Source organism: Eublepharis macularius, chromosome 6 (genome assembly GCF_028583425.1).
Source record: "Eublepharis macularius isolate TG4126 chromosome 6, MPM_Emac_v1.0, whole genome shotgun sequence".
In the NCBI taxonomy this organism is placed as follows: Eukaryota; Metazoa; Chordata; class Lepidosauria; order Squamata; family Eublepharidae; genus Eublepharis; species Eublepharis macularius.
Genome location: NC_072795.1, coordinates 22815379 through 22837410, shown reverse-complemented (window position 1 = coordinate 22837410; position 22032 = coordinate 22815379). Strand labels below are relative to the sequence as shown.

At 43.1% G+C, this 22032-nt stretch overlaps 1 protein-coding gene across 1 annotated transcript; it reads left to right on the top strand.

Moving 5' to 3' along the window:
- Positions 1–929: 929 nt before the first annotated feature.
- On the top strand, positions 930–20154 carry CLDN11 (claudin 11). Its single transcript, XM_054983611.1, has 3 exons — positions 930–1278; positions 10640–10804; positions 18999–20154. The coding sequence occupies exons 1-3, from the start codon at positions 1053–1055 to the stop codon at positions 19229–19231; spliced, it is 624 nt and encodes a 207-aa protein (XP_054839586.1). The 5' UTR covers positions 930–1052; the 3' UTR covers positions 19232–20154.
- The last annotated feature ends 1878 nt before the right edge of the window (positions 20155–22032 follow it).

Here is a 22032-nt window from a genome sequence, read left to right as displayed (position 1 = left end):
AGTTGAGCTAATTACTGTTACCCACTGATGATGGATTTAGGTGATCTCCATGTTGATAGGGCATTTCATTCCTGCCTCACACCCGACGTCTTTTTTTCCCTGGTATTAGGGCTGATTAATGAAATATGTGAAATATGAAAATAATGCCCTAAGGGGGAAATAAAAGAGAGGAGAAACCTAGCCTCAGAACCAGCTCCTGAAGGAATGGGGAAGAGGCTGAGAGAAAACTTTTGAGGCAGCATCATCCTTTCCTTCTCTGTAGCTTCATCAAGACCTTTGTGCCCTGAGGGAAAGTCAAAATACCCAGGCCATGGAGTTCATATCATCCACACCTGAGAAGACATTCAGTGTCCTGAAACAATTTTGTTTGGTTGGTTTATCGTTTCAGGTTTTACATTGTAAACTACCTTCCATTTCTTCACAGAAAGGCAGTGTATACATGTATTCCGTACAAGAAGCTCAGAATAACTTCAGCTTGTCCCTGAACTTTGCTGAGATTAAGCATTGAGGCTTCTTAGGGACATCTGATAGCTTTTAGGCTGACTTCAGCTCTGCTGCTCTTCTGTTTGAGCAACTATATGTTGCCTTTAGTTCTACAACGCAGCTAACATTTGCAGCAGCTGAAGCTGTAATTTTAACCTGTTGAGTTTAAACAGTTTTAGAAGCCTTGCTGCGGAACAAGGAAAGGTTGAGCTGGCATCCGTTGATTTTTTTTTTGTTTCATTCCCGCTGCTTTTTAGCTCACATAACTTCTCTCATTGTTTAGCTGAAGGGTTTTTTAAAAAAACACAAAACTTGGCACTCTCTATTACACCTCCCATCAAGCTGTGTGGGACTGGGCTCCTCCTAGGGGCTGAACTAACTGATGAGAGGCATGTCTGTACCACCCGGGACATCAGCACATCTGACTCCAGTACCCTTTGCTGGCAGCTCAAAGACAGACTTGTTGTTTCCTCAGCCTCCAGGTTGCTTTTTAAAAATTTTCTGTAGTCATCCTCAGCGCACACATTCTCATTTTTTGGGTTGCCTGGCCTTCTAGTTGAGGGAGAAAAATGGTTGCCACCTGCTTGCACCTTACTGGATTTGTGGCGAGTTTTGTGGGCTGGATTGGCATGATTGTGGCCACCTCTACCAACGACTGGGTTGTGACATGCGGCTACACCATCACCACCTGCAGGAAAATGGACGAGCTGGGATCCAAGGGACTGTGGGCAGACTGCGTCATGGCTACAGGGCTCTATCACTGCAAGCCACTAGTGGACATCCTCATATTGCCAGGTATGGAATAGTCAACAACACTCAGGTGCTGCTTTTCATGACAAGTTAGTTTTAAGTCAATGTTGCCATTTCTACTGTTGTTCAGGTTTTATGAGTCATCAGTGTGCAGAGAATATTTGTGGAGTAATAGAAGTAAAAATTACAAGTCCCTTCCCCATAGACCTTAGAACAGGGAGAGCAACTGAGGAGTTGGGAGAAGGAGAAAGACAAGCATAGCAGAGGTTAATGTGAGCAAATGTGCTTACATCTAGTTGGTTATGGGAAGGGGAGTTCCATTTGGGGAGAGTAAAGGGTTAAGCTGAAGGCTTCATAAACACACAAAAGCGTGATTTGAAGAGAGGCAGCCTCGTGTAGGCTTTTCCAGAAACATTTCAAGATACATTTACTTTGATAAGTTCAGAATCTGTCTTTGAATGTATGTGTGGATCTCAAACCACATTCTCTGCCCTGAAAGCATTGCTTCTTAATCCTATACATAATGGAATGGGCTGTAATGGAGAGGGAAATGCACTCTACACATGCTCAGTTGGGGGAACTGCTCTTACTTCACTCAGATGAAAATCTGTGGAACTCACTGCTGGAATCTCATCTTTTATCCTTCTTCCCTCCTACAGCTAAGTCCTGCGTGCCCATTAGATAGCATTACATTCCACTCCTAGCAATGGGACTCTTGTTTAATTAATACGTGTATCATTGAGGTCTTGTATGAAAAGATAAACTCATAAAGCTTCCTTATACTGATTTAAAATATTGGGCCATCTACCATAGTGCTATCTACTCTGACTGGCCATGGCCCTTCAGAATCCGTGGCAGAAGAAACTCTTAACATCTGCTGCCTAAGATTTTTCTGGAGATGCTAGAAATTGGACCTGTACAGATGAAAGCTTATGCTCTACCATTGAGCTATGGCTACCCTAAGCCAGTTTGAGCCAGAGTCAAATTTGCAATCACTTTTTTATTTTATTCACTTCCCCAATGGGGACCCAAAGCAGCTTATATCATTCTCCTCTCCTTAGGGTTGCCAGCTCCAAGTTGGGAAATTCCTGGAGATCTGGGGGGTGAAACCTGGAGAAACCTGGAGAAAGTAGGGCTTGGGGAGGGAAAGGACCTTGGCATGGCATAATTCTATAGAGTCCACCCCCCAAAGTAGCCATTTTCTCCAGGAGAACTGATCTCTGTGGCCTGGAGACCAGCTGTAATTCCGGGAGATCTCCAGTCACTACCTGGAGGCCGGCAATCCTGCCTCTCCTCCATTTTATCCTCTCAACCACCCTGTGAGGTAGATTAGGTTGCTGTGTGTGTGACAGCCCCAAGGTCACCCAGGTAGCTTCTATGATAGTGTGATGATTCAAACTTGAGTCTCCTAGATCCTAAACTGACACTCTTAACCACGACTGGACTTCCTGTACAATCCTGAGAAATCTGCATATGTGGGCCTCAGTTTATCATCTGTAACATGGGAATCAGAAATATGTCTTGCTGGTTGTTGTGGAGGACTGGCAAGATAAAAGGGTTTTCAAGCAGTGCAAGGTAAAAGACTGAATAAACAGTAACACAGAGTTTTGTTCATTCTAACTTGCTTTGTGTTTTAAAAGCAGAGTTCTTAACATTAGGCACTGAAAATAGTTGGAAAAAATATAATCAATGCTTGTCAAAGAGATCCAACACTTCATTTGTATGATATCTATTTTGTGGCATTCTGTTAGATTTTCTCTAGAAAGGGCTTTTTCTACTAATGAAAATTTACATCTGAGCTAACCATAATACTTAATGAGCCCCGTGGCACGGAGTGGTAAACTGCAGTACTGCAGCCTAAGCGCGGCTGAGTTCGATCCTGGCAGAAGCCGCATTCAAGTAGCCGGCTCAAGGTTGACTCAGCCTTCCATCTTTCGGAGGTCAGTAAAATGAATACCCAGTTTCCTAGGGGTAAAGTGTCGATGACTGGGGAAGGCAACGGCAAACCGCCCTGTAACAAAAAACCTGCCAAGAAAACGTTGTGATGCGATGTCCCCCCAAGGGCCAGTAATGACTAAGTCCTTGCACAGGGGGACTACCTTTACCTACCTTTAACCATAATAACCATAATAAAATTATTGTTTTTTTAATAGATGGTAAAACAAAACTGAATAGATTTACATAATGCATTTTAAATGGTCAAAGTGGTTTACATACATTTCTAAACAGTCTTTAAAAACACCCCTACAAGGTAGGCCAGCATTGCTATCTCCCATACTGCAGATGCAAAAAAGAGGTAAAATGGTTTGTTTTAATGAATGGGTCTCCTGAACAAGTTTTTATTGGTGAACACCAAATGTTGATTCAGGGATGTGGCATGGGGTGAATAGGAATAATTCTTTCCCCTGTGCTCTTTTTCTTATCTCAACAGCCCCCTGTGAAGTTATTATTTGACCCTAGGCGGGATATAGATTATATCAAGGGCCAGATTATCTGGGGCGAAGCTATTTTAAAGATTATTTCCTATTATTTTTACCTATCGAAGCTTAGTTCACTATCTGGGAGCCTGCTGAGCATCCCTTTTCTGTCTGAAGCATTACAAATTGGGATGTAAACCAGGGCCTTTTCTGTAGTGGCACCATGTTTGCGGAATGATCTCAGCAAAATCAGCTCATTCCATCATTCAACCCATATGGATAAGCACTAAAGGCCTGGCTGTTTAGGAAGTCCTTTGAACTTTCTCAAATCATGTTTCTGAGGGAAAGCGGATTTATTTTTACCCTCCCTTCTCTGTATAATTAACATCTGCTGTGATATGACTACAGAGGATCTAATAGGCTTTTGATTTAACTCTTGTTTAATGGAATACAATGAAATCCTATGAACACGTTCCTGGGTGCAAGCCCCATTGAATAGACCTGAGTAGGGTTCTGACCTGCTTAAGATTGCTCTCTTAGATTTCTCTTGGTTTAGTAAGGTGTTTGGAGCCAATGTGATCAGACTATTGGGACAGCAGTCCTGGGTTCAGATCCCCATTCTGCAGGGAAGACTTAGCATAGTCACAGACACTCACTATTATGATGATGAAATGGGGAAGGGAAACCCACATGAGCAGGTCATTGGAGGAAGGACACAGGCTAAATAAGTGAGAAACTTTTTAAAAAACAAACCAACTTGTAAAAGAAATAAATGAATATACATGACTATACCCTCTAGCAGCTTTGATGGCATTTGAGGTCAAAATAATGCTGCAGGGGGAAACGTTATATTTTTGCTGACACCCCTCGCTCCACCTGTACCTGATCCAAATGAACACACATGAAACTGCCCTGTAGTAGTGAATCAGACCGTCGGTCCATCAAAGTCTGTATAGTCTATTCAGACTGCCAGGGCTCTCCAGGGTCTCAGGCCAAGATCTTTCACATCAGCTGCTGCCTGGTCCCTTTTTAACGGAGATGCTATTGCTGGAGACTAAACCTGGGACCATCAGGCGTACAAAGCAGAGGCTCTTCCACAGCCCCACTCCAGGATGGGTTTGTTGCTCTTTACCACCACCACCAAAACACAAACTTGGAGGATCCATTCACAGATGTTCTAACCTCTTGTTTATCTTCAAAGGAGTGCAAAGGGACAAGACTCTTGGGGTGCTATTTGTATGTCACTTTGAGATACTTTTGACCCTTTTTGTTTTGATAAGCAGAAAAGCAACCAGTACCTCAACTGGTTTTCATGTGCTTTAGGAGGTAAAAGTCCACAAAATTGGTGTGTGTGTAGGATTGCCTTGGCTGCCAGGAATGGATTAAGACAAACTGAGGCCCTAAACAATGGTAGTGTTACCAAAAACTTGTAATTTATTTTTAAAAAATTGTATTCAGAGGCCCCTCATAACCTGAGGCCCTAAACTATAGCTTGGTTAGTTTGTGTATAAATGCAGCTCTGTAACTGTAAATAAATCTGACTGACTAACAGCTCTGTTAGTTACCCTTCTTCCTATTTTTTTTCCTAAGAACACCTGAAGATGTATCTATTTGAATTTACCTTCAAAGATGTAATACTAAGTACCTATTTTAACTGAACCTGTTTGTGAATGTGTTTATTGGACTTAACTTGCCAGGCTGCAGATATGTCTTCTTTGTTTTTTATTTCTTTTGTCAGAGTTTGGCAAAGCTGGTTCTCAAACCAACTTGTTCTAGAGGCCAGCTGGTCTGACATTTGAACAGCAGGTAGGTGGATCACAAATTTTGAATGCTTTAAGGTTGGCAGCCATTATCTGGCAACCAGTGAGGGGGCAGGTAAAACCATAGAGTTTTATCTGAATTCCAAAGCATCACCTCAGCAAAATGGCCTCGCTAGTGGATATTAGCCAGAAGCAACATCGCACTGTTGGCACTACACTGGCTTTCTGAGATTTTTTTCTCCCCCACTGAGTGGTAGCAGGCAAATGAAGAAAGAGGTCAGGGAGGTGTCTCTATTCCTCACCATAAGGGGGAAAAACAACTATGAAAATAAACCTTGAGTATCAAGGAGAGAGATTTTGGCCTGACTATTCCTTCCTTGTCTTTCAGTTGCCAACTCCAGATAGAGAAATTCCTCAAGATTAGATGTGGAGCCTGGGGAGGGCAGCATTTGGGGTGGAGAGGAAACTCAGCAGGGATGCAATACCCTAGAGCCCACTCTCTCAACCTGCAATTTCCTCCAGAGCACCTCATCTCCAAAGTCTAGACTCTAGAGATCAGATATATTCCTGGAAAACTCTAGACCCCATCTGAAGGTTGGCAACCAGTGTTTCATCAGATGCTTCTCTCAAATGGTACAGTCCATTCCACTACAGCAGGCCTTTACCACCTCATCATGTTGCATGTGTAGACCAGACCTCTCAATAGGAGTGGGGGATGGTATTGGTGGGGGAAGTCAGTGGTCAAGGTGAAGAAGGGTGCTGCTTAATCCATCACCCCCACACCTGCTGCTTTCTTCTGTAACCTCTTCCTCTGGACCATTTGTGTCCCAGCTAGGTCTAATTCCAGTCTCAGAGCCTGGCTTGGGGACAAACAGCTAGAAAGGAGGGCTTCTTTGTATAGGGGAGAGGGATATTGAGTGGGGAGGGAGATTAACACTGCCCTTTCACTGATTCTCTCCTACAAATGCTCCTAAACCTGCCTACATAACTATTTGAGAAACCCAAGTCTACCTCACAGCCTGTAATTCTAGCCTTTTGTATTTCTTTGCACTGAGTTAAATTGCATGTTTAACTGAGTTTCCAATAATACCTTCCCTCCTTTCCCCAACTATAATTTGAAGCAGCCTGTACGCCATTCTTGTGCCATTCCTATGTGATGATACCTAGGAGTGACCCAGCTATGGCAGAGCAAGAATGGCTTGTATAAAGCCAGCCAGTGAATTTATGGAGGAGGAGAGATTTGAACTGGGGATTTCCCAGATTCACTGCTGTAGTTCTTGTGTGTATTCTGCTTGGGGCCTGAATTACACTAGATTCTGATTTGAAGTATTTACTATGCACCACTCTAGATGGAGTGCCTGTAGAGGGGGAGGGTCTGTGGCTCAGTGGTAGAGCAGCTGCTTGGCATGTAGAAGGTCCCAAGTTCAATCCCCAGCATCTCCAATTAAAAGGACCAGGAAATAGGTGACATGAAAGATCTCTGCCTAAGACCCTCAAAAGCCACTGCCAGTCTAAGTAGACAGTACTGACTTTGATGGACCTATAGTCTGATTCAACACAATGCAACTTCATGTGTTCAATTATGTTGAAAAGGCCCTGGGGCATAGTCAGGTGGCCCATCTTGGTGAAACACAACAGGTGTGGGCCTCTAGTCACTGCTTGGGCGGCAGAAAAGGGAACCCTTTTGAACCCTGCCTTGATAGTCAAATGGCAGGATATAAATGTACCAAAATAATTCGGAGAGCAACTAATAAATAAAGGACTCTTGAACTGCATGCTGCCTCCAATATGCATGCCATGTGCGCAAGCGAGCATGGCTTCACACTGAGCGTTAACACTGCAAGTACAAGCCAGCACATTAAATTTATTTACTCGCCTCATTTACATTTTGCCTTTCTCCCCCCATGGGGACCCCAAGAAGTTTGTATTGTATTCTTCTCATCATTTTATTATCACAACGACCCATGAAGTAGGTTGGGCTGAGGGTATGTGAGTGGCCCAAGGTCACCCAGCACGCTTCCATGGCAGAGCGGGGATTTGACGTGGGTCTCCCAGATCTTAGTCCAACACTCTAATCACTACACCACACTGGCGCTAAATGTGACACCTAGGCATGTTGAACCTGGCATAGATGCCTTTATGTCCTGTCTAAATCTCAACCAAGGAAGTGCAGTTTAGGAATAGAAGCATCAAGTGTTTCCAGACCCATGCCTCTATACCAGTAAATCCAGAGGTTCAAAGACCTATGCTGGCATCATTCGAAGTTGCAGACATAGTTGTGACTAATTTTGTTCTAATACCCCGTAATGTTGTCAGCAGTATTCTCCACACGAGGTTTTTTTTTATGGTACCCAAAGGATTTGTGCTTTCGAGTTCAAATCGAGTACATAGCAGCACCATGTAACTCAGGCTTCCCCAACATGGTGCCTGTGGGTGCCATAGCTTCTGCAGACTCCTTTCCCAGCAACTGTCATGTGTTTTTAGAAAGTGGGTAGGGCCAGATGAGGCTTTTGCCTAGAAGAGGGGCTGACTGGCCATTGGAGATCTGATTGACTGTGCAGATTTTTCAAAATGTAGCTTTGGCAGCAGCTGCCACCACAACTCAAAAATCTTCACTGTGTAACTGAAAGTAAGCGGTGTGTTTGCAACATGTTCATTTAAAAAGGCATCCTACTAAACACAGTGTCTATGTGAAATGTTGAAGAGTTACTATATAGAGTTATGCATAACCTAACTCCCTGACATTTTGTGGTTCGCTCCACCTCCTATGGCTTACATTTTGTGACTGTGCCCATCACCTTATGTCAGAATTCCAAAGGTTCCCAAAGGCTCAAAAAGCCTGAGGACCCCTGATGTAACTGTTTTAACAACTATCACTTAGTGTCTCAAGTCTGTAAATAGGGTTGCCATTTTCCATGTGGTAAACAGCAAAACAACAAAGGGCTGATACGGGTAAGGTAACAAACAAAGACAACGTCCCCGTATAACAAACTATGAAGTGTTTTTAACCATACTTCAAACAATTCACCAACAGTTTGTTAAGACCTTCACAATCTGTATGCTGTGTATGTAGCTCCTTACAGAGAACTGGAGCTTACAAGCAGAAATTATATAAATAAATACACAGCTCCTCACTGGGAACTGAAGCTTTCAAGCCAAGAAATATGTTGTGTGCTCCTTACAATCTCCTGGAGCTACATGTGCTCCTTACAATCTCCTGGAGCTACAATTTATATGCTGATGGCCTGAGCCGAATGATAAACCTTTTCAAAGTCCAGAGTGTCGAATGGAAAAATCCATGCATGAATCTGTGGTATCTGTGGTATCCCTGATGGTGTCCCGACAGAATTCCAGTTACGTTTCTGTTTCGTAGTCACACTTGATCATGGGAAACAGCTACAAAAACAGCATACATGCAATGTACAAATTTGAAACAATTCAAAGTACCCCAAAACCTTGGAACCCTGTAGAAATACTCACTCCTTGCCAGCGAGACAAAATGTGGTGGCTGAAGATCTCTTTGAATTACATCTGCTCTTCAGGCCATGGAGATCTGTTCGCCTGGAGAAACTGGCTGCTTTGGATGATGGATTCTGGCATTATAATCTGCAGAGGTAGGGTTGCCAGCTGTTGGTTGGGAAATTCCTGGAGATTTGGGGGTGGAGCCTGGGAAGGGTGGGGTTTGCAGAGGGGAGGGACCATCACCTTGAGGCTGGGAACCCTACACAGAAGTCCCTTCACTCCCCAAACTCCACCTGCACTAGGCTCCACCCCCAAATCTCCAGGAATTTTCCAACCTGGAGCTGGCAACCCAAGCACATCATGCAGTAACTTTGCCAAAGCTAAGCAAGGTTCTGGTCAGTGCCTGGATGGGACATCTCCTGCAAATCCTATGTACACAGCTTGAGTTTCAGGATAGAAGAAACACTGAATATTAATGTAATAAATAAACGCTTTTGCTGTGTTACATACTGAATATAGGAAAAGAAGTGCTCTAGTCACACCTTGAGAAGGGATTTGAGATTTGTTTTCTGGAGAAGCCTGGGATGGTCAAGGCTTGAATATAGGGTTGCCAGCCTCCAGGTAGTGGCTGGAGATCTCCCAGAATTACAACTGGTCTCCAGGCCACAGGGATCAGTTCACCTGGAGAAAATGGCTACGTTGGGGGTGGACTCTATGGAATTATGCCATGCCAAGGTCTTTTTCCTCCCCAAATCCCACTTTCTCCAGGTTTCCCAGATCTCCAGGAATTTCCCAACTTGGAGCTGGCAACCCTACTTGAATACCATAGTTAGAGAAGAGATCCCTTTGTATAGGTGAAGAAGTTGGCAGTTACATCTATGCTCAGCCTTGCATCTATAGAAATATGTGATACAAGTTCTCCATGTGGATATCTATATTCAAGAAGGCCCTATTTTCAAAATCCTTTTTTCTTGTTGAGGTGGAATAATTATGTGAATTGGCCATCACAAATACAGCCATCCACATGAAGCCATATGCATGATGTATTACTTTAAATGCACAGCGGCAGAGTAGGACACTTGTGCATTCCCCCACCCCCATTCAGATGGATTACCCTTGAGTAAATAGCTAAATGGCTTCCAATTTTTGGAATCCTTGAACTAAAGCTTGGCACACCAGGTTTTGTTCAGTCACAGGTTTCAGGTTGCCATGGTGCCTGGAAATGCAAGAGGTTTTTTGTTTTTTTACAATAGGGGTTTGTTGCAAAGAAATGGTTCAGAGAGACGCTTTGATAAAGGATGGGGACTATAAACTATACTGCTATGCACTGTCTGTTGTACTGAGAATTTTATGCATCATTTAATGTCATGTTATATTGCTCATGTTTTTGTTTCAGCATTTTTAGCTCTGTATTGGATTTCTGCTTGTTTTTTTTTCAAATTTCTGCAATCCTTTATCTATTGTATTGTTTATTGACCATCCCAGATTTGGATCATATTGACTTATACTGTGTCATTTTTATTGTGTCTCAGTAAGAAAGGTGGACTAGAAATAACATAAAATAAGGTAAAATAAATAAAATTGTGACGTCTCATATCTTATGGCAGCAATAATTAGAAAATATGGTCATTCATAACCCTGCAGACTGAAACATCTAGCTCCTAAATTTTGGGACTGGCTTCCAGAGCCAAAGAACATTTGTCAAGGTTTGCTTTACACCATCTCTTAGGAGGCACCCAAGATATGAATTCCTTCTTCTTTTCACAGGGTATGTCCAGGCATGTCGAGCACTGATGATCGCGGCCTCAGTTTTGGGACTCCCCGCTGTGTTTCTCCTGGTAACTGTCCTGCCTTGTATTCGGATGGGCCATGAACCTGGAGTGGCCAAATATCGGCGGTCCCAGCTGGGAGGAATCTTGCTGATCCTCTTGGGTAAGATATGTATGATTTTAGCTCACCTGTCTGTGATCCAATTGGTAAAGATCAAGTTTTAGTTATAGACACACTATTCAGAAAAATAGCTTAAAAGGTTCCTAAGACAATCTGCCAAAACCCAGCTCCTTACAGTGCAATCCTAAGCAAAGTTACTCCAGTCTAAGCCCATTCATGTTAACGGGCTTAGACTGGAGTAACTCTGTTTAGGATGGCACTTTTAGTATTCTACTATTACTCAGGATGATATCAGGAGAGGAAGACTATCTAAAGGCCACATGATGATTTTCTAACATGATTGACATTCCTGTGTAAGAAAAAAAATATACATCATACATCTACATATACAGACGCCTGCTAGCAGTGTAGGAGAATGCACACCTGGTGAAACAGACAGGCATGAATTTGAATGAGGAAGTGCTGTCTGTGTAATAATAAAAAGCTTAGCATTTTATAGAGAGCTTTACCATGCTCTGTATACATGACTACAGTAATCTTTACAACGACCCTGTAAGGTAAGTCTGTTTTATTACCCCCCTGTTGCAGATGGGAGGCTGATGCTGTGAGAATAAGAGTTTGCCTAGAGACACCTTCTGAGTTAAGGCAGATTGAAGAGCTGAATTGGGGGCTTTCAGGTTCACAGATCTGTCTGTATCTGTTTTTATAATATGGGAGCATGCTAGATGACCTTGGATCAGTCACACATACTCTTGCACATGCTCTCTCTCTCTCTCTCTCTCTCTCTCTCTCTCTCTCTCTCTCTCTCTCTCTCTCTCTCTAACCAACCTCCCTCCCCTTGGGGAGAAAAGTGGGGTATAAATAAATAATCTTGTAAACTGCATTATACAAATACTATTTTTAAAGGTGACAAATGCTATTTTTAAAGGTGACAAATGCATGCTGCACATGTGCTTTTCTGGCTGCAGAAGGGATCGTTCATGTCAGAAAATCGCCATGGATGAAGCAGCCCTCGTTTGCATACATATGAATATTTTATGTAGCTGACATTTTGCTTTGCCTGAAAGATGCTACACGTTAGAGAAGCTGCATATCTTAAGGGAGACTTGCATTCATTTCATTCAGAATCTATGTGTTTCTGGAAATGCCCTGGGAGAAAGGACGGCACTGCTGTTTGCTTAGGCAAGAAATGTAAAGGCAGTCTGGGAGGAAATAATAAAAAAGCCCATCTCTATGGCATCCTTTCCCAGGAAGCTACCCTCAAGCAAAATATACTAGATATTCCAATGAAACAAATAATCATGCCAGCCATAATAACTATCAATAATCAAACAGGAGCTCAACAGGAGTAGGGAAGTAAAAATAATAACAATAATAATAACCTCAATCTAAATTCTGGATGAACATAAGTTTTTACCTGGTGCCTAAAACTTGAAAAGGCAGATTTTATTTATTCAAGTATTTTTGTTCCGGTTTTCTCCTCATTAGGGACCCAAAGTGGCTTACGATATAAAAATACAATGTAAACAAACAAGAGGGAAAATTTTGTTTGACTGTCCTTTCTGGTCAAACAGGTTTTGCTGGTTTTTGAAACACCAAAACATTTCTGGGTCATGCTGGAAGTGATGTCATTGTGCCAGAGGTGCTGATTGCCCTCCTCCCCATGGAAGTCCCTGCCAGTTGTCAAACCACACCTGGCAATCCTATTCACTGTTCAGAGCATCGGTGCCCCCTTCCATTTTGCAGAGTGACAAGGCTCGGTTGACAATAGTCACCCATGTTGGGCCAAAAGTGTGAAGATGGAGACATGTCCCTGTGTGCCCTCCACGGCTCCACTCCATCTGGCATGCTCCACTTACATCGGTCTGAGCTGCTCTTGCATCAGTGTCTTTTTCTTTCTTCCCAGTGGGGTGGAAGACACAGCCAGTATCGCCTCAATAACAATGGGCTTTACAGTCTCCGCCAGCACCTGCATATTCTTGAGGCCTCCTCATCTTGTAACAACAGAACTTGGTGTCTTGTTTTCACCAGTTTGTTTAGCTGAGGGGGAGGCGGGGGATGGCTGAGCAGAGAGTGGCCTCTTTGTGTTGCCCTGCCCTGCGGTCAGCCTTCTCCCTTGACAGCCAGCGCTGACATCATGCCTCATTATAGTGGATGCCATGCACGCTTGCCCACTTGCCAGAGGCTACCGGAGACGTGTCCAGCTGCAGCAGGGACTTCACATTGTCTGCATTCAGAAAATTCAGGCAATAAAGTCACAGATCACCAATGCTGAGCTGATAAAAATAGTGACTTAAAACACACACACCCTGACCTGCATAGCCCAGGCAAGCCCAATCTCATCTGATCTTGGAAGCTAAGCAGGGTCAGCCTTGGTTAATAATTGGAAGAGAGACCTCCAATGAAGACCAGGATACTATGTAGAGACAGGCAATGCCAAACCACCTCTGTTAGTCTCTTGCTGTGAAAACCCCAGCAGGGGTCACCACAAGTCAGCTATGACTTGACGGCACTTTCTACCACCAAAACACACACACTGTATTGCAGTCATTGGCTTCACATACAGTGAAGATTCTCCTTTTCCCTGTTAGTGCTGCTGTGAATTGAGAGGAATTTACATGGGCAATGGAGCATCCACTTTTTTTTAAAGTTCCCCCAAATTTCCTCTAGTGGCATGTTGGAGGGAAATGGTGGCTGTGAGGGGATGACAGAAGAAAACTCTTTACTTTAATGATACTGCTCATGCAGCCTATTCGGCTCTGAGCAGTGCCACACTAGAATTAGAATTAAAAGGGAAAGTTTTTAATATATAATCTGTATAGTATTAAAAATTTAATAAGTTAATAACCAATTGGGATAGAAACTTGGCTACTGCTAAAGTAGTACTAAAATCCACCCCTGCTAAAAGAAGCCTTAAATTATCCTCTCTACTTCTTGGGTCCTGGATATAGGGCTTGATCCAGCTGTCTCTTGCCATGTTTAGAATATTGATTCAAATAGACAATGTTGAAGAGTGTCTATTTGGCCAGAGCTCTTGAAAAATAAATACTCTCTTGTCCAGGCCTGCTAATGCATCTGGGACTGCATTTATCCAGGAAAAAGCATACCAACCAGGGCCGTTTCCACACATCTTTCCCCCTCATGCAAAATCTCGCAAAACTCACAGAACAATGGTGTCTTCATGGTGCAATTTCCTGTCATGACTCCATGACATTAGAAATTGCCCCACAAAACAGAATCATGACAGGAAATGGCACCATGAAGATGCCATCATTCCGTGAGTTTTGCGTGATTTTGTGTGAGGGAAAGACATGTGAAAACGGCCCAGGTTCGAACAAGAATGTACTGAGGATAGGAAAAACCTGGAAAGTGAACCATTAGAGGATGACATTGTGTGGATGCTCTCAAGAAACTCTGCTCTGCTCTGCAGTTCGAAGCCTCCATGGTGCTGCAGCCTCACATGTACAAAGCCTGATACTCTGTAGCCTTTCTAAACCAACCTGAGTAACACCCAGATAGAAAGGGGGGCATTAATAGGAAGCTGCTTTACATCATTACCATGACAAAGAATTGTCGAATGAATGAACAAATGAAACCACAGCCAGTGTGGTTTCATGTGCAAGGCTCAGACACCCAGAGAACTGTAATGACTGGCAAACCTGTTGTATTTGGGGTGTGCCTGAATCATCTGGGTGTCATTGCTTCTGCTTCTCATCAGCCATTAGCTATCCATCCCCACTGGTCTATGAAAAAGTTAAATTTTTCCTGTGGGTGGACTTGTTCTTTTATAAATCACTGCGATTAAAAAAAACAACTATGGAATTTTTACTCGGTTGTTTTGCTACATTTTTTGGACAATATTGCTCTTATTGTATATTTTTACTTCTGTTGTAAACCATTTCAAACTACTCTTTGAACAGCAAAGAAGCCAGTGTATAAATCTGTAAATAAATAAATAAATCTCCTAGCTGTTATAAAGCACTCAGGGACAGAGTTATGTTTGCTACAGGATGTGGTAAAGCCAATATGGAATTTACACTACCTTTTGAAAACATGCCAGGAAAATAGTGAGTTCAGATATTCCAGTTGATCTGGTGAGAGCTCAAAATAGGTCCTGATGACAATAGACAATAACACAGGTGCCCACCCTTCTAGCCCCTCAATTGCCCCTCTGGGATCTCGAACCCTTTCTGCTCATCACACTTTCAATGAAATACGAAAACAAAGTGGAATTTTTAAAACCTTGATTAAGGTTGGAGTCAAATGATATTTTTCCTCCAGACAACTGAAGGCAGTTTGAAAGAAGGACTGCTGCTGGTGATGTGTACATTCATACCCATTTTTGCTTCTAGGATTTTTGTATCATTTCAAAAACCTGTTTGATCAGAGATGTCAACAGGACAAAAAGACTACTTACATACTGTTGGAAATAAGGCCTCTCTCAAATCACTTTCAACAACACTCTGTTGCATACCTTTCAGCAGAAGAGGGTTGCTAACTCTGGGTTAGGAAATTCCTGGAGATTTGGGATGGAATCTGGGGAGAGTGTGGTTTGAGGAGAGGAAAGTATCTCGGTGAGTTATAATGCCACAGAGTCCACCCTCCAAAATAGCCATTTTCTCCAGAGAAATTGATTTATGTAGTCAGGAGATCAGTTGTAATTCCAGGAGATCTCCAGGTCACGCCTGGAGGTTGGCAACTCTACAACAGAGGGATTTTCTTGGCTACAGAAATAACACGGGGGAAAGCCAAAATCAGTTTGGACGCAGCTTCTGGAATGTGAACAGTCCATCAAAATTGTGAACAAGTGGCAGCTGTTTATACATAGTTGCCTTGATTGTGCGTTTCTTTCCTTAAGGTATCAGCCAAGCCTGAATCAAATGGAAAGGTTGTTACTTCGATCAATCCCATAAAAAGCCATCCACTGACATCCTTGTTGTTAGCACACTGAGAGAGATGTGATGCACTCCCTGCTTCTTTGAGCTGTGAGAAGTTCTGGGGGAAGAGCCTATTAGGACTGTGTCCCTTTCAAGGAAAGAGCATAGGAGACTTTGTAATGTTTGCAGGTGCTCAGGTAGCCCTCAGGTGGGAACAAGCAGTTGCTCTTACATGGAACAGTTCTGCTACATCTGCTGTAGCATAGTAGTTAATTCGTTGGGCTGCAAATCAGCACTCAGCTGGTTTGAATCCCACTACTGCCATGAGCCTGGCAGGTGGCCTTGGGAAAGCCACTCCTCTCAGCCTCAACTCCCCAGCTGTATTGTGGGCAGGGCTCATTTTGAGGTGGAATGTGCAGGAACGCAGTTCCGGTAGTTCCCCAAAGAGGTCACATGTCAGGTGGCCCCGCCCACCTGACTTTTGGCCATTTGGGGCCCGTTTCAGCCTGGATTGGGGCCAAAATAGCCCGGATCGGGCTTCTGACGGGTGGTGGATCACTCTCCCACTCAGCGGTGGCTTGATCCTAACCATTTTGGGCCCCTTTTCGGCCATTTTCAGCCCCTTTTTGCCATTTTGGGCCCAATTTCGGCCCTGAATGGCCAGGATTGGGTCCAAAACAGCCAGGATAGGTGATGTCAGGGGGTGTGGCATATGCAAATCAGTTATGCCAGTGACACTTCCAGTGATGGCAAGGGGCGTGACATATGCTAATAAGTTATGCTAATGAGCTACATATACTAATGAGTTCCTCAGCTCTTTTTCTACGAAATGACCCCTGATTGTGGGGATAATAACTCTGACTTTGTTCACTGTTCTGAATGGGCACAAATCTGTTCAGAAGGATGGTATATAAGCACACTGTTGTAATATTATTATTACATCAAATCTTCAGAGAGAGAGAGAGAGTGAGATCTTTGATCTCTAAGATACTTCAGCCAACAACAGTTGCTTCTCTGTGTGTGTTTCAAAGCTGCTTTTTCACACACACCTGCTCCTCCCTTCAGCTGGGGGATTTACCTTCCACAAACCGTGAGGGTGCTTCAACAGAGTCACTGGGTAACCATCTCCTAACAGTGAAGATCCCCAGAGAAATCTTAATTGACCTTTCTGAACCCTTAAGCTAATAAAGGAATAGCCAGCCAGCAGCTTCAATGGTACTCAGCTCAAAATTGTTTTCCAAAATGGTCCCATGTTTTCAAACGTCCTAAATATTCACTTTCTGCAAGCAGTGCTTTGAAGGAAGTCGCCGATACATTCTGCCTCAAACATACAAAATTGTTTGATCTCTTTCTCCACTCCCTTTTTAATCCAAGGACACCGAGGCTATTATCAGAATGGATAGAAACAGCAACACTGCTCTAGTCTCTTCCGAGCATGCAGTGAGAAATCTCCCACAGAGTGTGCAAAACATTCTTTGTAAAGGGGAACGGGGAAGTTCTTGTTGGTGAAGAACTCTGTGTAAACATTGGAGCACCCACCAACTGAGTTTCTAGAGAAAAAAGAGATGCTTAAGAAAACATCTCATTTTTAATACACTTTACAACAGCTCCACACTCTTGTCTTCTAACTTGGTAAAGTCTTGAGAAGTTCATTTATAACTATGTAGGCTTCTAGCCCTCAAGTTTAAACTGTTAAAACCTTAGAGCACTCTGTGAAAGAAACACCCATTTTTAAGAAGGTGTCAGCTTTACCACTGAAGCATTAAAATCTAATCTAAAATCTTGGCGGAGCGGCGCGGAGGGCAATCTAAACTCCCCTCTGTCTGGAGATCAGGGGCGGGGCCACTGGTCATGTGACCATTTTCTCCGAGGGCAACCCACTGAGTTCCACCACCTCTTTTCCCAGGAAAAAAGCCCTGAATCAGACCATCAGTGCATCAAAGTCAGGATTGTCAACTCAGACTGGCAGCGACCCTCTAGGTTCTCAGGTAGAGGTCTTTCACATCACCTACTGTGGTCCTTTTAACTGGAGATGCTGGGGATGGAACCTGGCACCTCATGCATGCAAAGCAGAGGCTATTCCACTGAGTCACAGCCTCTCCCTTGGCCTTCAATAGGAAACAGCAGCATTCTGTTCTTTGCAAGCCTTTGGACACTTTTCTAAGAGAGCTGCTTCCTACTTCCACAAGGAGTTCATCATATGTAAATACTGAGCATAGTTCTTGCAACCCCCATATGTCAAAAGGGTGTCATGAAGCTAAAAAAAAAGACAGCTTAAAATGATCAAAGGATTAGATGATATTTTCTCTACATAAAGGCTAAAGTGTGCAGGGATTTTTAGTTCAAAAAAAAGATGGCTTGAAGGGTCTAATTACATGTTACAAAGTCCTTGTGTTGCCCATATGTCTACCTTCATCATGTCGACTTTTGTGCTATGGAAGGTCCATGCTCAGAACATTTCCCAGGTGTGTGGGGACCCGATACAAATCAGCACTGCGTTCCTGCTCGGAATTGGGCCTGGGAATTAAGTTCCAAATATGGAACTCTCACGTCATGTCTGTCAAACAGAACCAGGGAAAAGTAGTTTGACAACTTGAGGGTGTATGATTAGGCTCTCAAGCATTTAAAGGGCTGTAACAGAGATTTATGAAACTATGAACAGCCTGGCAAGACTGAAAAATGGTATTTCTTCTCCCTCTCTCGCAATAACTTGTTGGGGGGAACTCATCAAATGAAGTGCATTGGCAAATAGGGTGAGGACTAGAAGAGAAAGTACTTCTTCAAACAACTGGAATATAATGTTTGGAATTCACTGCATCACTTAATGGTGTTCTACTAAGCCATACACAGTTCTCTACAAGGTCTTGTAGTGGTTATACAGCCATCCCTACCAATGTTACACTCTATCAGACCTATACAAGCTAAACCAGACCTATACAAGCTAAACTTCAACAAGGTTGTGGTATTGTTGCCTTCTGTATATACTGTGAGACTTTATATGTGAAGTCGGTTGAGAAATTTAACCCCCTAAATATTTATACTGCAATTGAAAACCAATTAACTGGCTAAGTGGGTTTAAATGCCTCCCGTGTTTCTACTAAACCATGCAGGTGCCATAAGTTCATCGATAGCTACTGGCCATGATGATTAAATGGAATCTCCATGTTCAGAGATAGTCACTCTCTGTATACCAAAGCTGAGTAGGGGGACAACTGAGGGGAGGTTTTAGCCTTCTAGGGGAGACGTGGTTGGTTGTTGTACGCTGAACTAGACAAATCAATAGCCTGGTCCGGTGTGCCTGCTCATATGTCCTAATGTTCCTGTGCAGAGTTGTGATCTTTTAAACATTGTTTCCCCAGCACTGTGTGGTGTCGTGGCTACGATTTGGTTCCCCGTGAGTGCTCATCGTGAAACAATGATCATGAGCTTTGGATACTCCCTCTACACAGGCTGGATCGGTTCTGCGCTTTGCCTTTTTGGTGGGTGCATCATTGTCTGCTGCTCGGGTGACGCTCAATCATTTGGTGAAAACCGTTTCTACTATGCCTCGGGATCCAGTTCTCCCAGCCACGCTAAAAGCGCCCATGTATAAAACACTCTGGAGACGTCATACCTTCATCGAGTGCTTTGAAACGGGTCGATGGGTTTTTCTCTCTGTGTTGAATTTGCTTACATCTTCACGCACAACATGACCATAACCCTGGAAGAAGAGTTGCAGAAATAGCCCGAGTATCTGCTATTTTAAAAGTACGAACCCCATATGACTTCCTTAATAGACCAGATCTGTCTCTGAATATGTTCAAGCGTCCACACTTCTGTACTCACGATTACTATTGAAAAGGATTAACTGGTCTGGTCTTTCTCTATGCTTTCTCTTTTTTCTCTCTCTCTCTCTTTTGGAAAGCAAGCTAACAAATACAGATGGTTTTGAATTGTCTGCATGATTAGTTATTTTCCAACATAAGTTACCAACTCTTCTTTCCCTCACCCCATTTCAAGGCCATTTTGGGGAGTGGAAAAGTTACGATGAAACAGGGAGGGAAATGTTGTATTGTTCCATCTGCACAAATGTTTCCATTTTTATGAGATTAGAGGGGGTTCTTTTTCCTTTCTCTGTACACTTTTTAAAGGAATTTTATCACTTTAGTAACAGTGTTTTCGTCTAAATGCATCAGTATGAAGGAGGCACAGCCAAATGTTTCTAATGACAAGGTAAATAACAGAACATTTGTACATATTCCTAAGCATATGTGATGGGGCTAATCCCCAGACCATCTCTCCCACTTTTTTTTGTACAGGTTTGTTGCTAAAATGTACTTTCCCCCTTTAAAAAAACACTTCTCCCCCCCCCCACAATTAATTTGTATTCTGACATGCACTGTTGAAGTGGATATCATCTAAAGCGTACACTGTAATCTATCAGATGCCAATTCAGTAAAATCCAATGAATACTGATGACACCTTTGTTCTTTAAGTGAAATACTGTACAATATACAGAAATAAATGTTGAAATTACTAGTCTATTTCCTTCTCATCGTGCCAACAGATATTTTTTCTTCCAGGCTAGTTTTTTGCTAAGTTGTTCTACTGATTATGAATGAGGTGAGGGAAGTTTTTTTAAAAAAAGGAAATTGAGGATCAGTTCTCCCCTGCAAATAAGAAAATTATGGAAGTGAACCTTTGTATCATTTTTTGTTTTAAAGTCCAGTGAGTTTCTGTTCTGATACAGGCTTTTAGTTGGTTACAAACAAGGCTAAATTTTGCCCCACAGACACTGAACATGTTGGTCTCGAGTTGTCTTTGGAGTCAAGCAGACTGTGGACAAAGTTTTGTCATTCACTGTAAGCTGCTGTGTTAATTTCATATTGTTTTTTTCTTCATTTTCTCTCTCTGACACAATGTTCGCAATGTGGACTGTCATTCCACAGCTCCTTGGCAGAACATTTGTGCTCATTACATCACAGGCCCCTGGTACAGTTCCTCGTTGTATCCCCCAAAGAGAAACAATAAGCGCTGCCATTGTGAGATGTGGGCGCCACCAAGGAATGTGTAACACACAGATGTGTGGCTTTGTGATTGTGGAGTGTGTTGTTTTTGTGCGTGCCGCTTTCTGCTGAATGGATCCCATTCAGATGGCTGGAAGGGGGGGTTGAGCATGTCTTGAGAGCATCTGAGAGCCATCGCTGTTGGGATATGAAATCTGTAAAGAGGCCAGGGAAATGATGGGCTCGCCATCACTGACCATAATATTGGCTCTACTCAGACAAATTTCAGCAAGCAAGTGGATCGAGGGTTTGCAAAATAGGGATCTGATAATAAATTTGGCTATGTTTCTTCTCTGTCTGAAGACACTGAGCTCACGTGGCTAAAGTTGCTCTCATTTAGTTACGTTCTGTACTCCTGTTCAGTGCTCAATTGACGTGAATGTTCTGGTTGGATATGAATGTGTATTTTGTATGCCACTGGGTGGCATATATAGCAGCCAATCCTCCAGTTTAGCCTGAAAGCAATCGTGTAAGATAGGTTGAGCTAAAAGAAATGGGATCTAAATACACATTATTGTTATTGCTGTTCAGATTTATATGCCACCAAAAAGGTGTCCCCAAGGCAGCAAACATCAAGGCATTAAAAACACTAAAACAGCACTGAAAGCATTTATATAAATATTTAACTACGAGTTTACTAGGAGTACACCCAATGAAACAGAAGGAGACAGGCAAATCTCCCTTGTGATTTGGTTCCAAAATTTCAGTGCCATGACTGAGAAGTCTTCTAGCCTCAGATGGTGGGGGTATCTGAAGTAAGGCCTCTGAAGACGACCAGAGTAGATGGGTAAGTTCATATGGGAGAAGGTGGTCCACAAAGAACATTGTGTGTTTTCCTCAGGGACATCCCTGGGTGGGATGAAGAGACATATTCTACATTTCCCAGGTGTGTTATGGCCCAATCCAGAGTGGGACCGTGGTGCACAGAGAGCACCATCTCTTAGCCCTCCCCCCCATGTGGGGGGCCTTGCTCTCTGAGGATCAAACTAGATATGCAGGTTTTTAAAGAGTCGGGTCTGGGGAACTCGGGTTCCTGCAGCCACACAGCAGCTGTGAGGAATGACTGTTAAACAATAAAGGAGAGCCCAAATGGCCTCAGAACTCTCCTCCCCCCAAACCATTTCTCCTTGTCAACATAGAACAGAGGGAGAGTATTTCCCTGTTTTTACTACTCCATGTGCACAGAATAGTCCATGTGGAGCAAAAACAAGACACACACACCCCACTCGCTATTTTGGAAAAAAGTTTGAGGGAGGAGGCAGGAGCCCTTCCTCTCCTCACGGCTCTTTAAAAACCTGCATATCTTGTTTGACCCTGAGCCACATGGTACTTTGCCAAAGACTCTGGC

What these genes read in the sequence shown, in the direction of transcription:
- CLDN11 (XM_054983611.1), top strand. Translation starts at nt 1,053, where the DNA reads ATGGTTGCCACCTGCTTGCACCTTACTGGATTTGTGGCGAGTTTTGTG. An exon ending in GGACATCCTCATATTGCCAG is followed by an intron (nt 1,279 to 10,639) that starts GTATGGAATAGT and finishes TTCTTTTCACAG; the next exon opens with GGTATGTCCAGGCATGTCGA. An exon ending in AATCTTGCTGATCCTCTTGG is followed by an intron (nt 10,805 to 18,998) that starts GTAAGATATGTA and finishes TTGTTTCCCCAG; the next exon opens with CACTGTGTGGTGTCGTGGCT.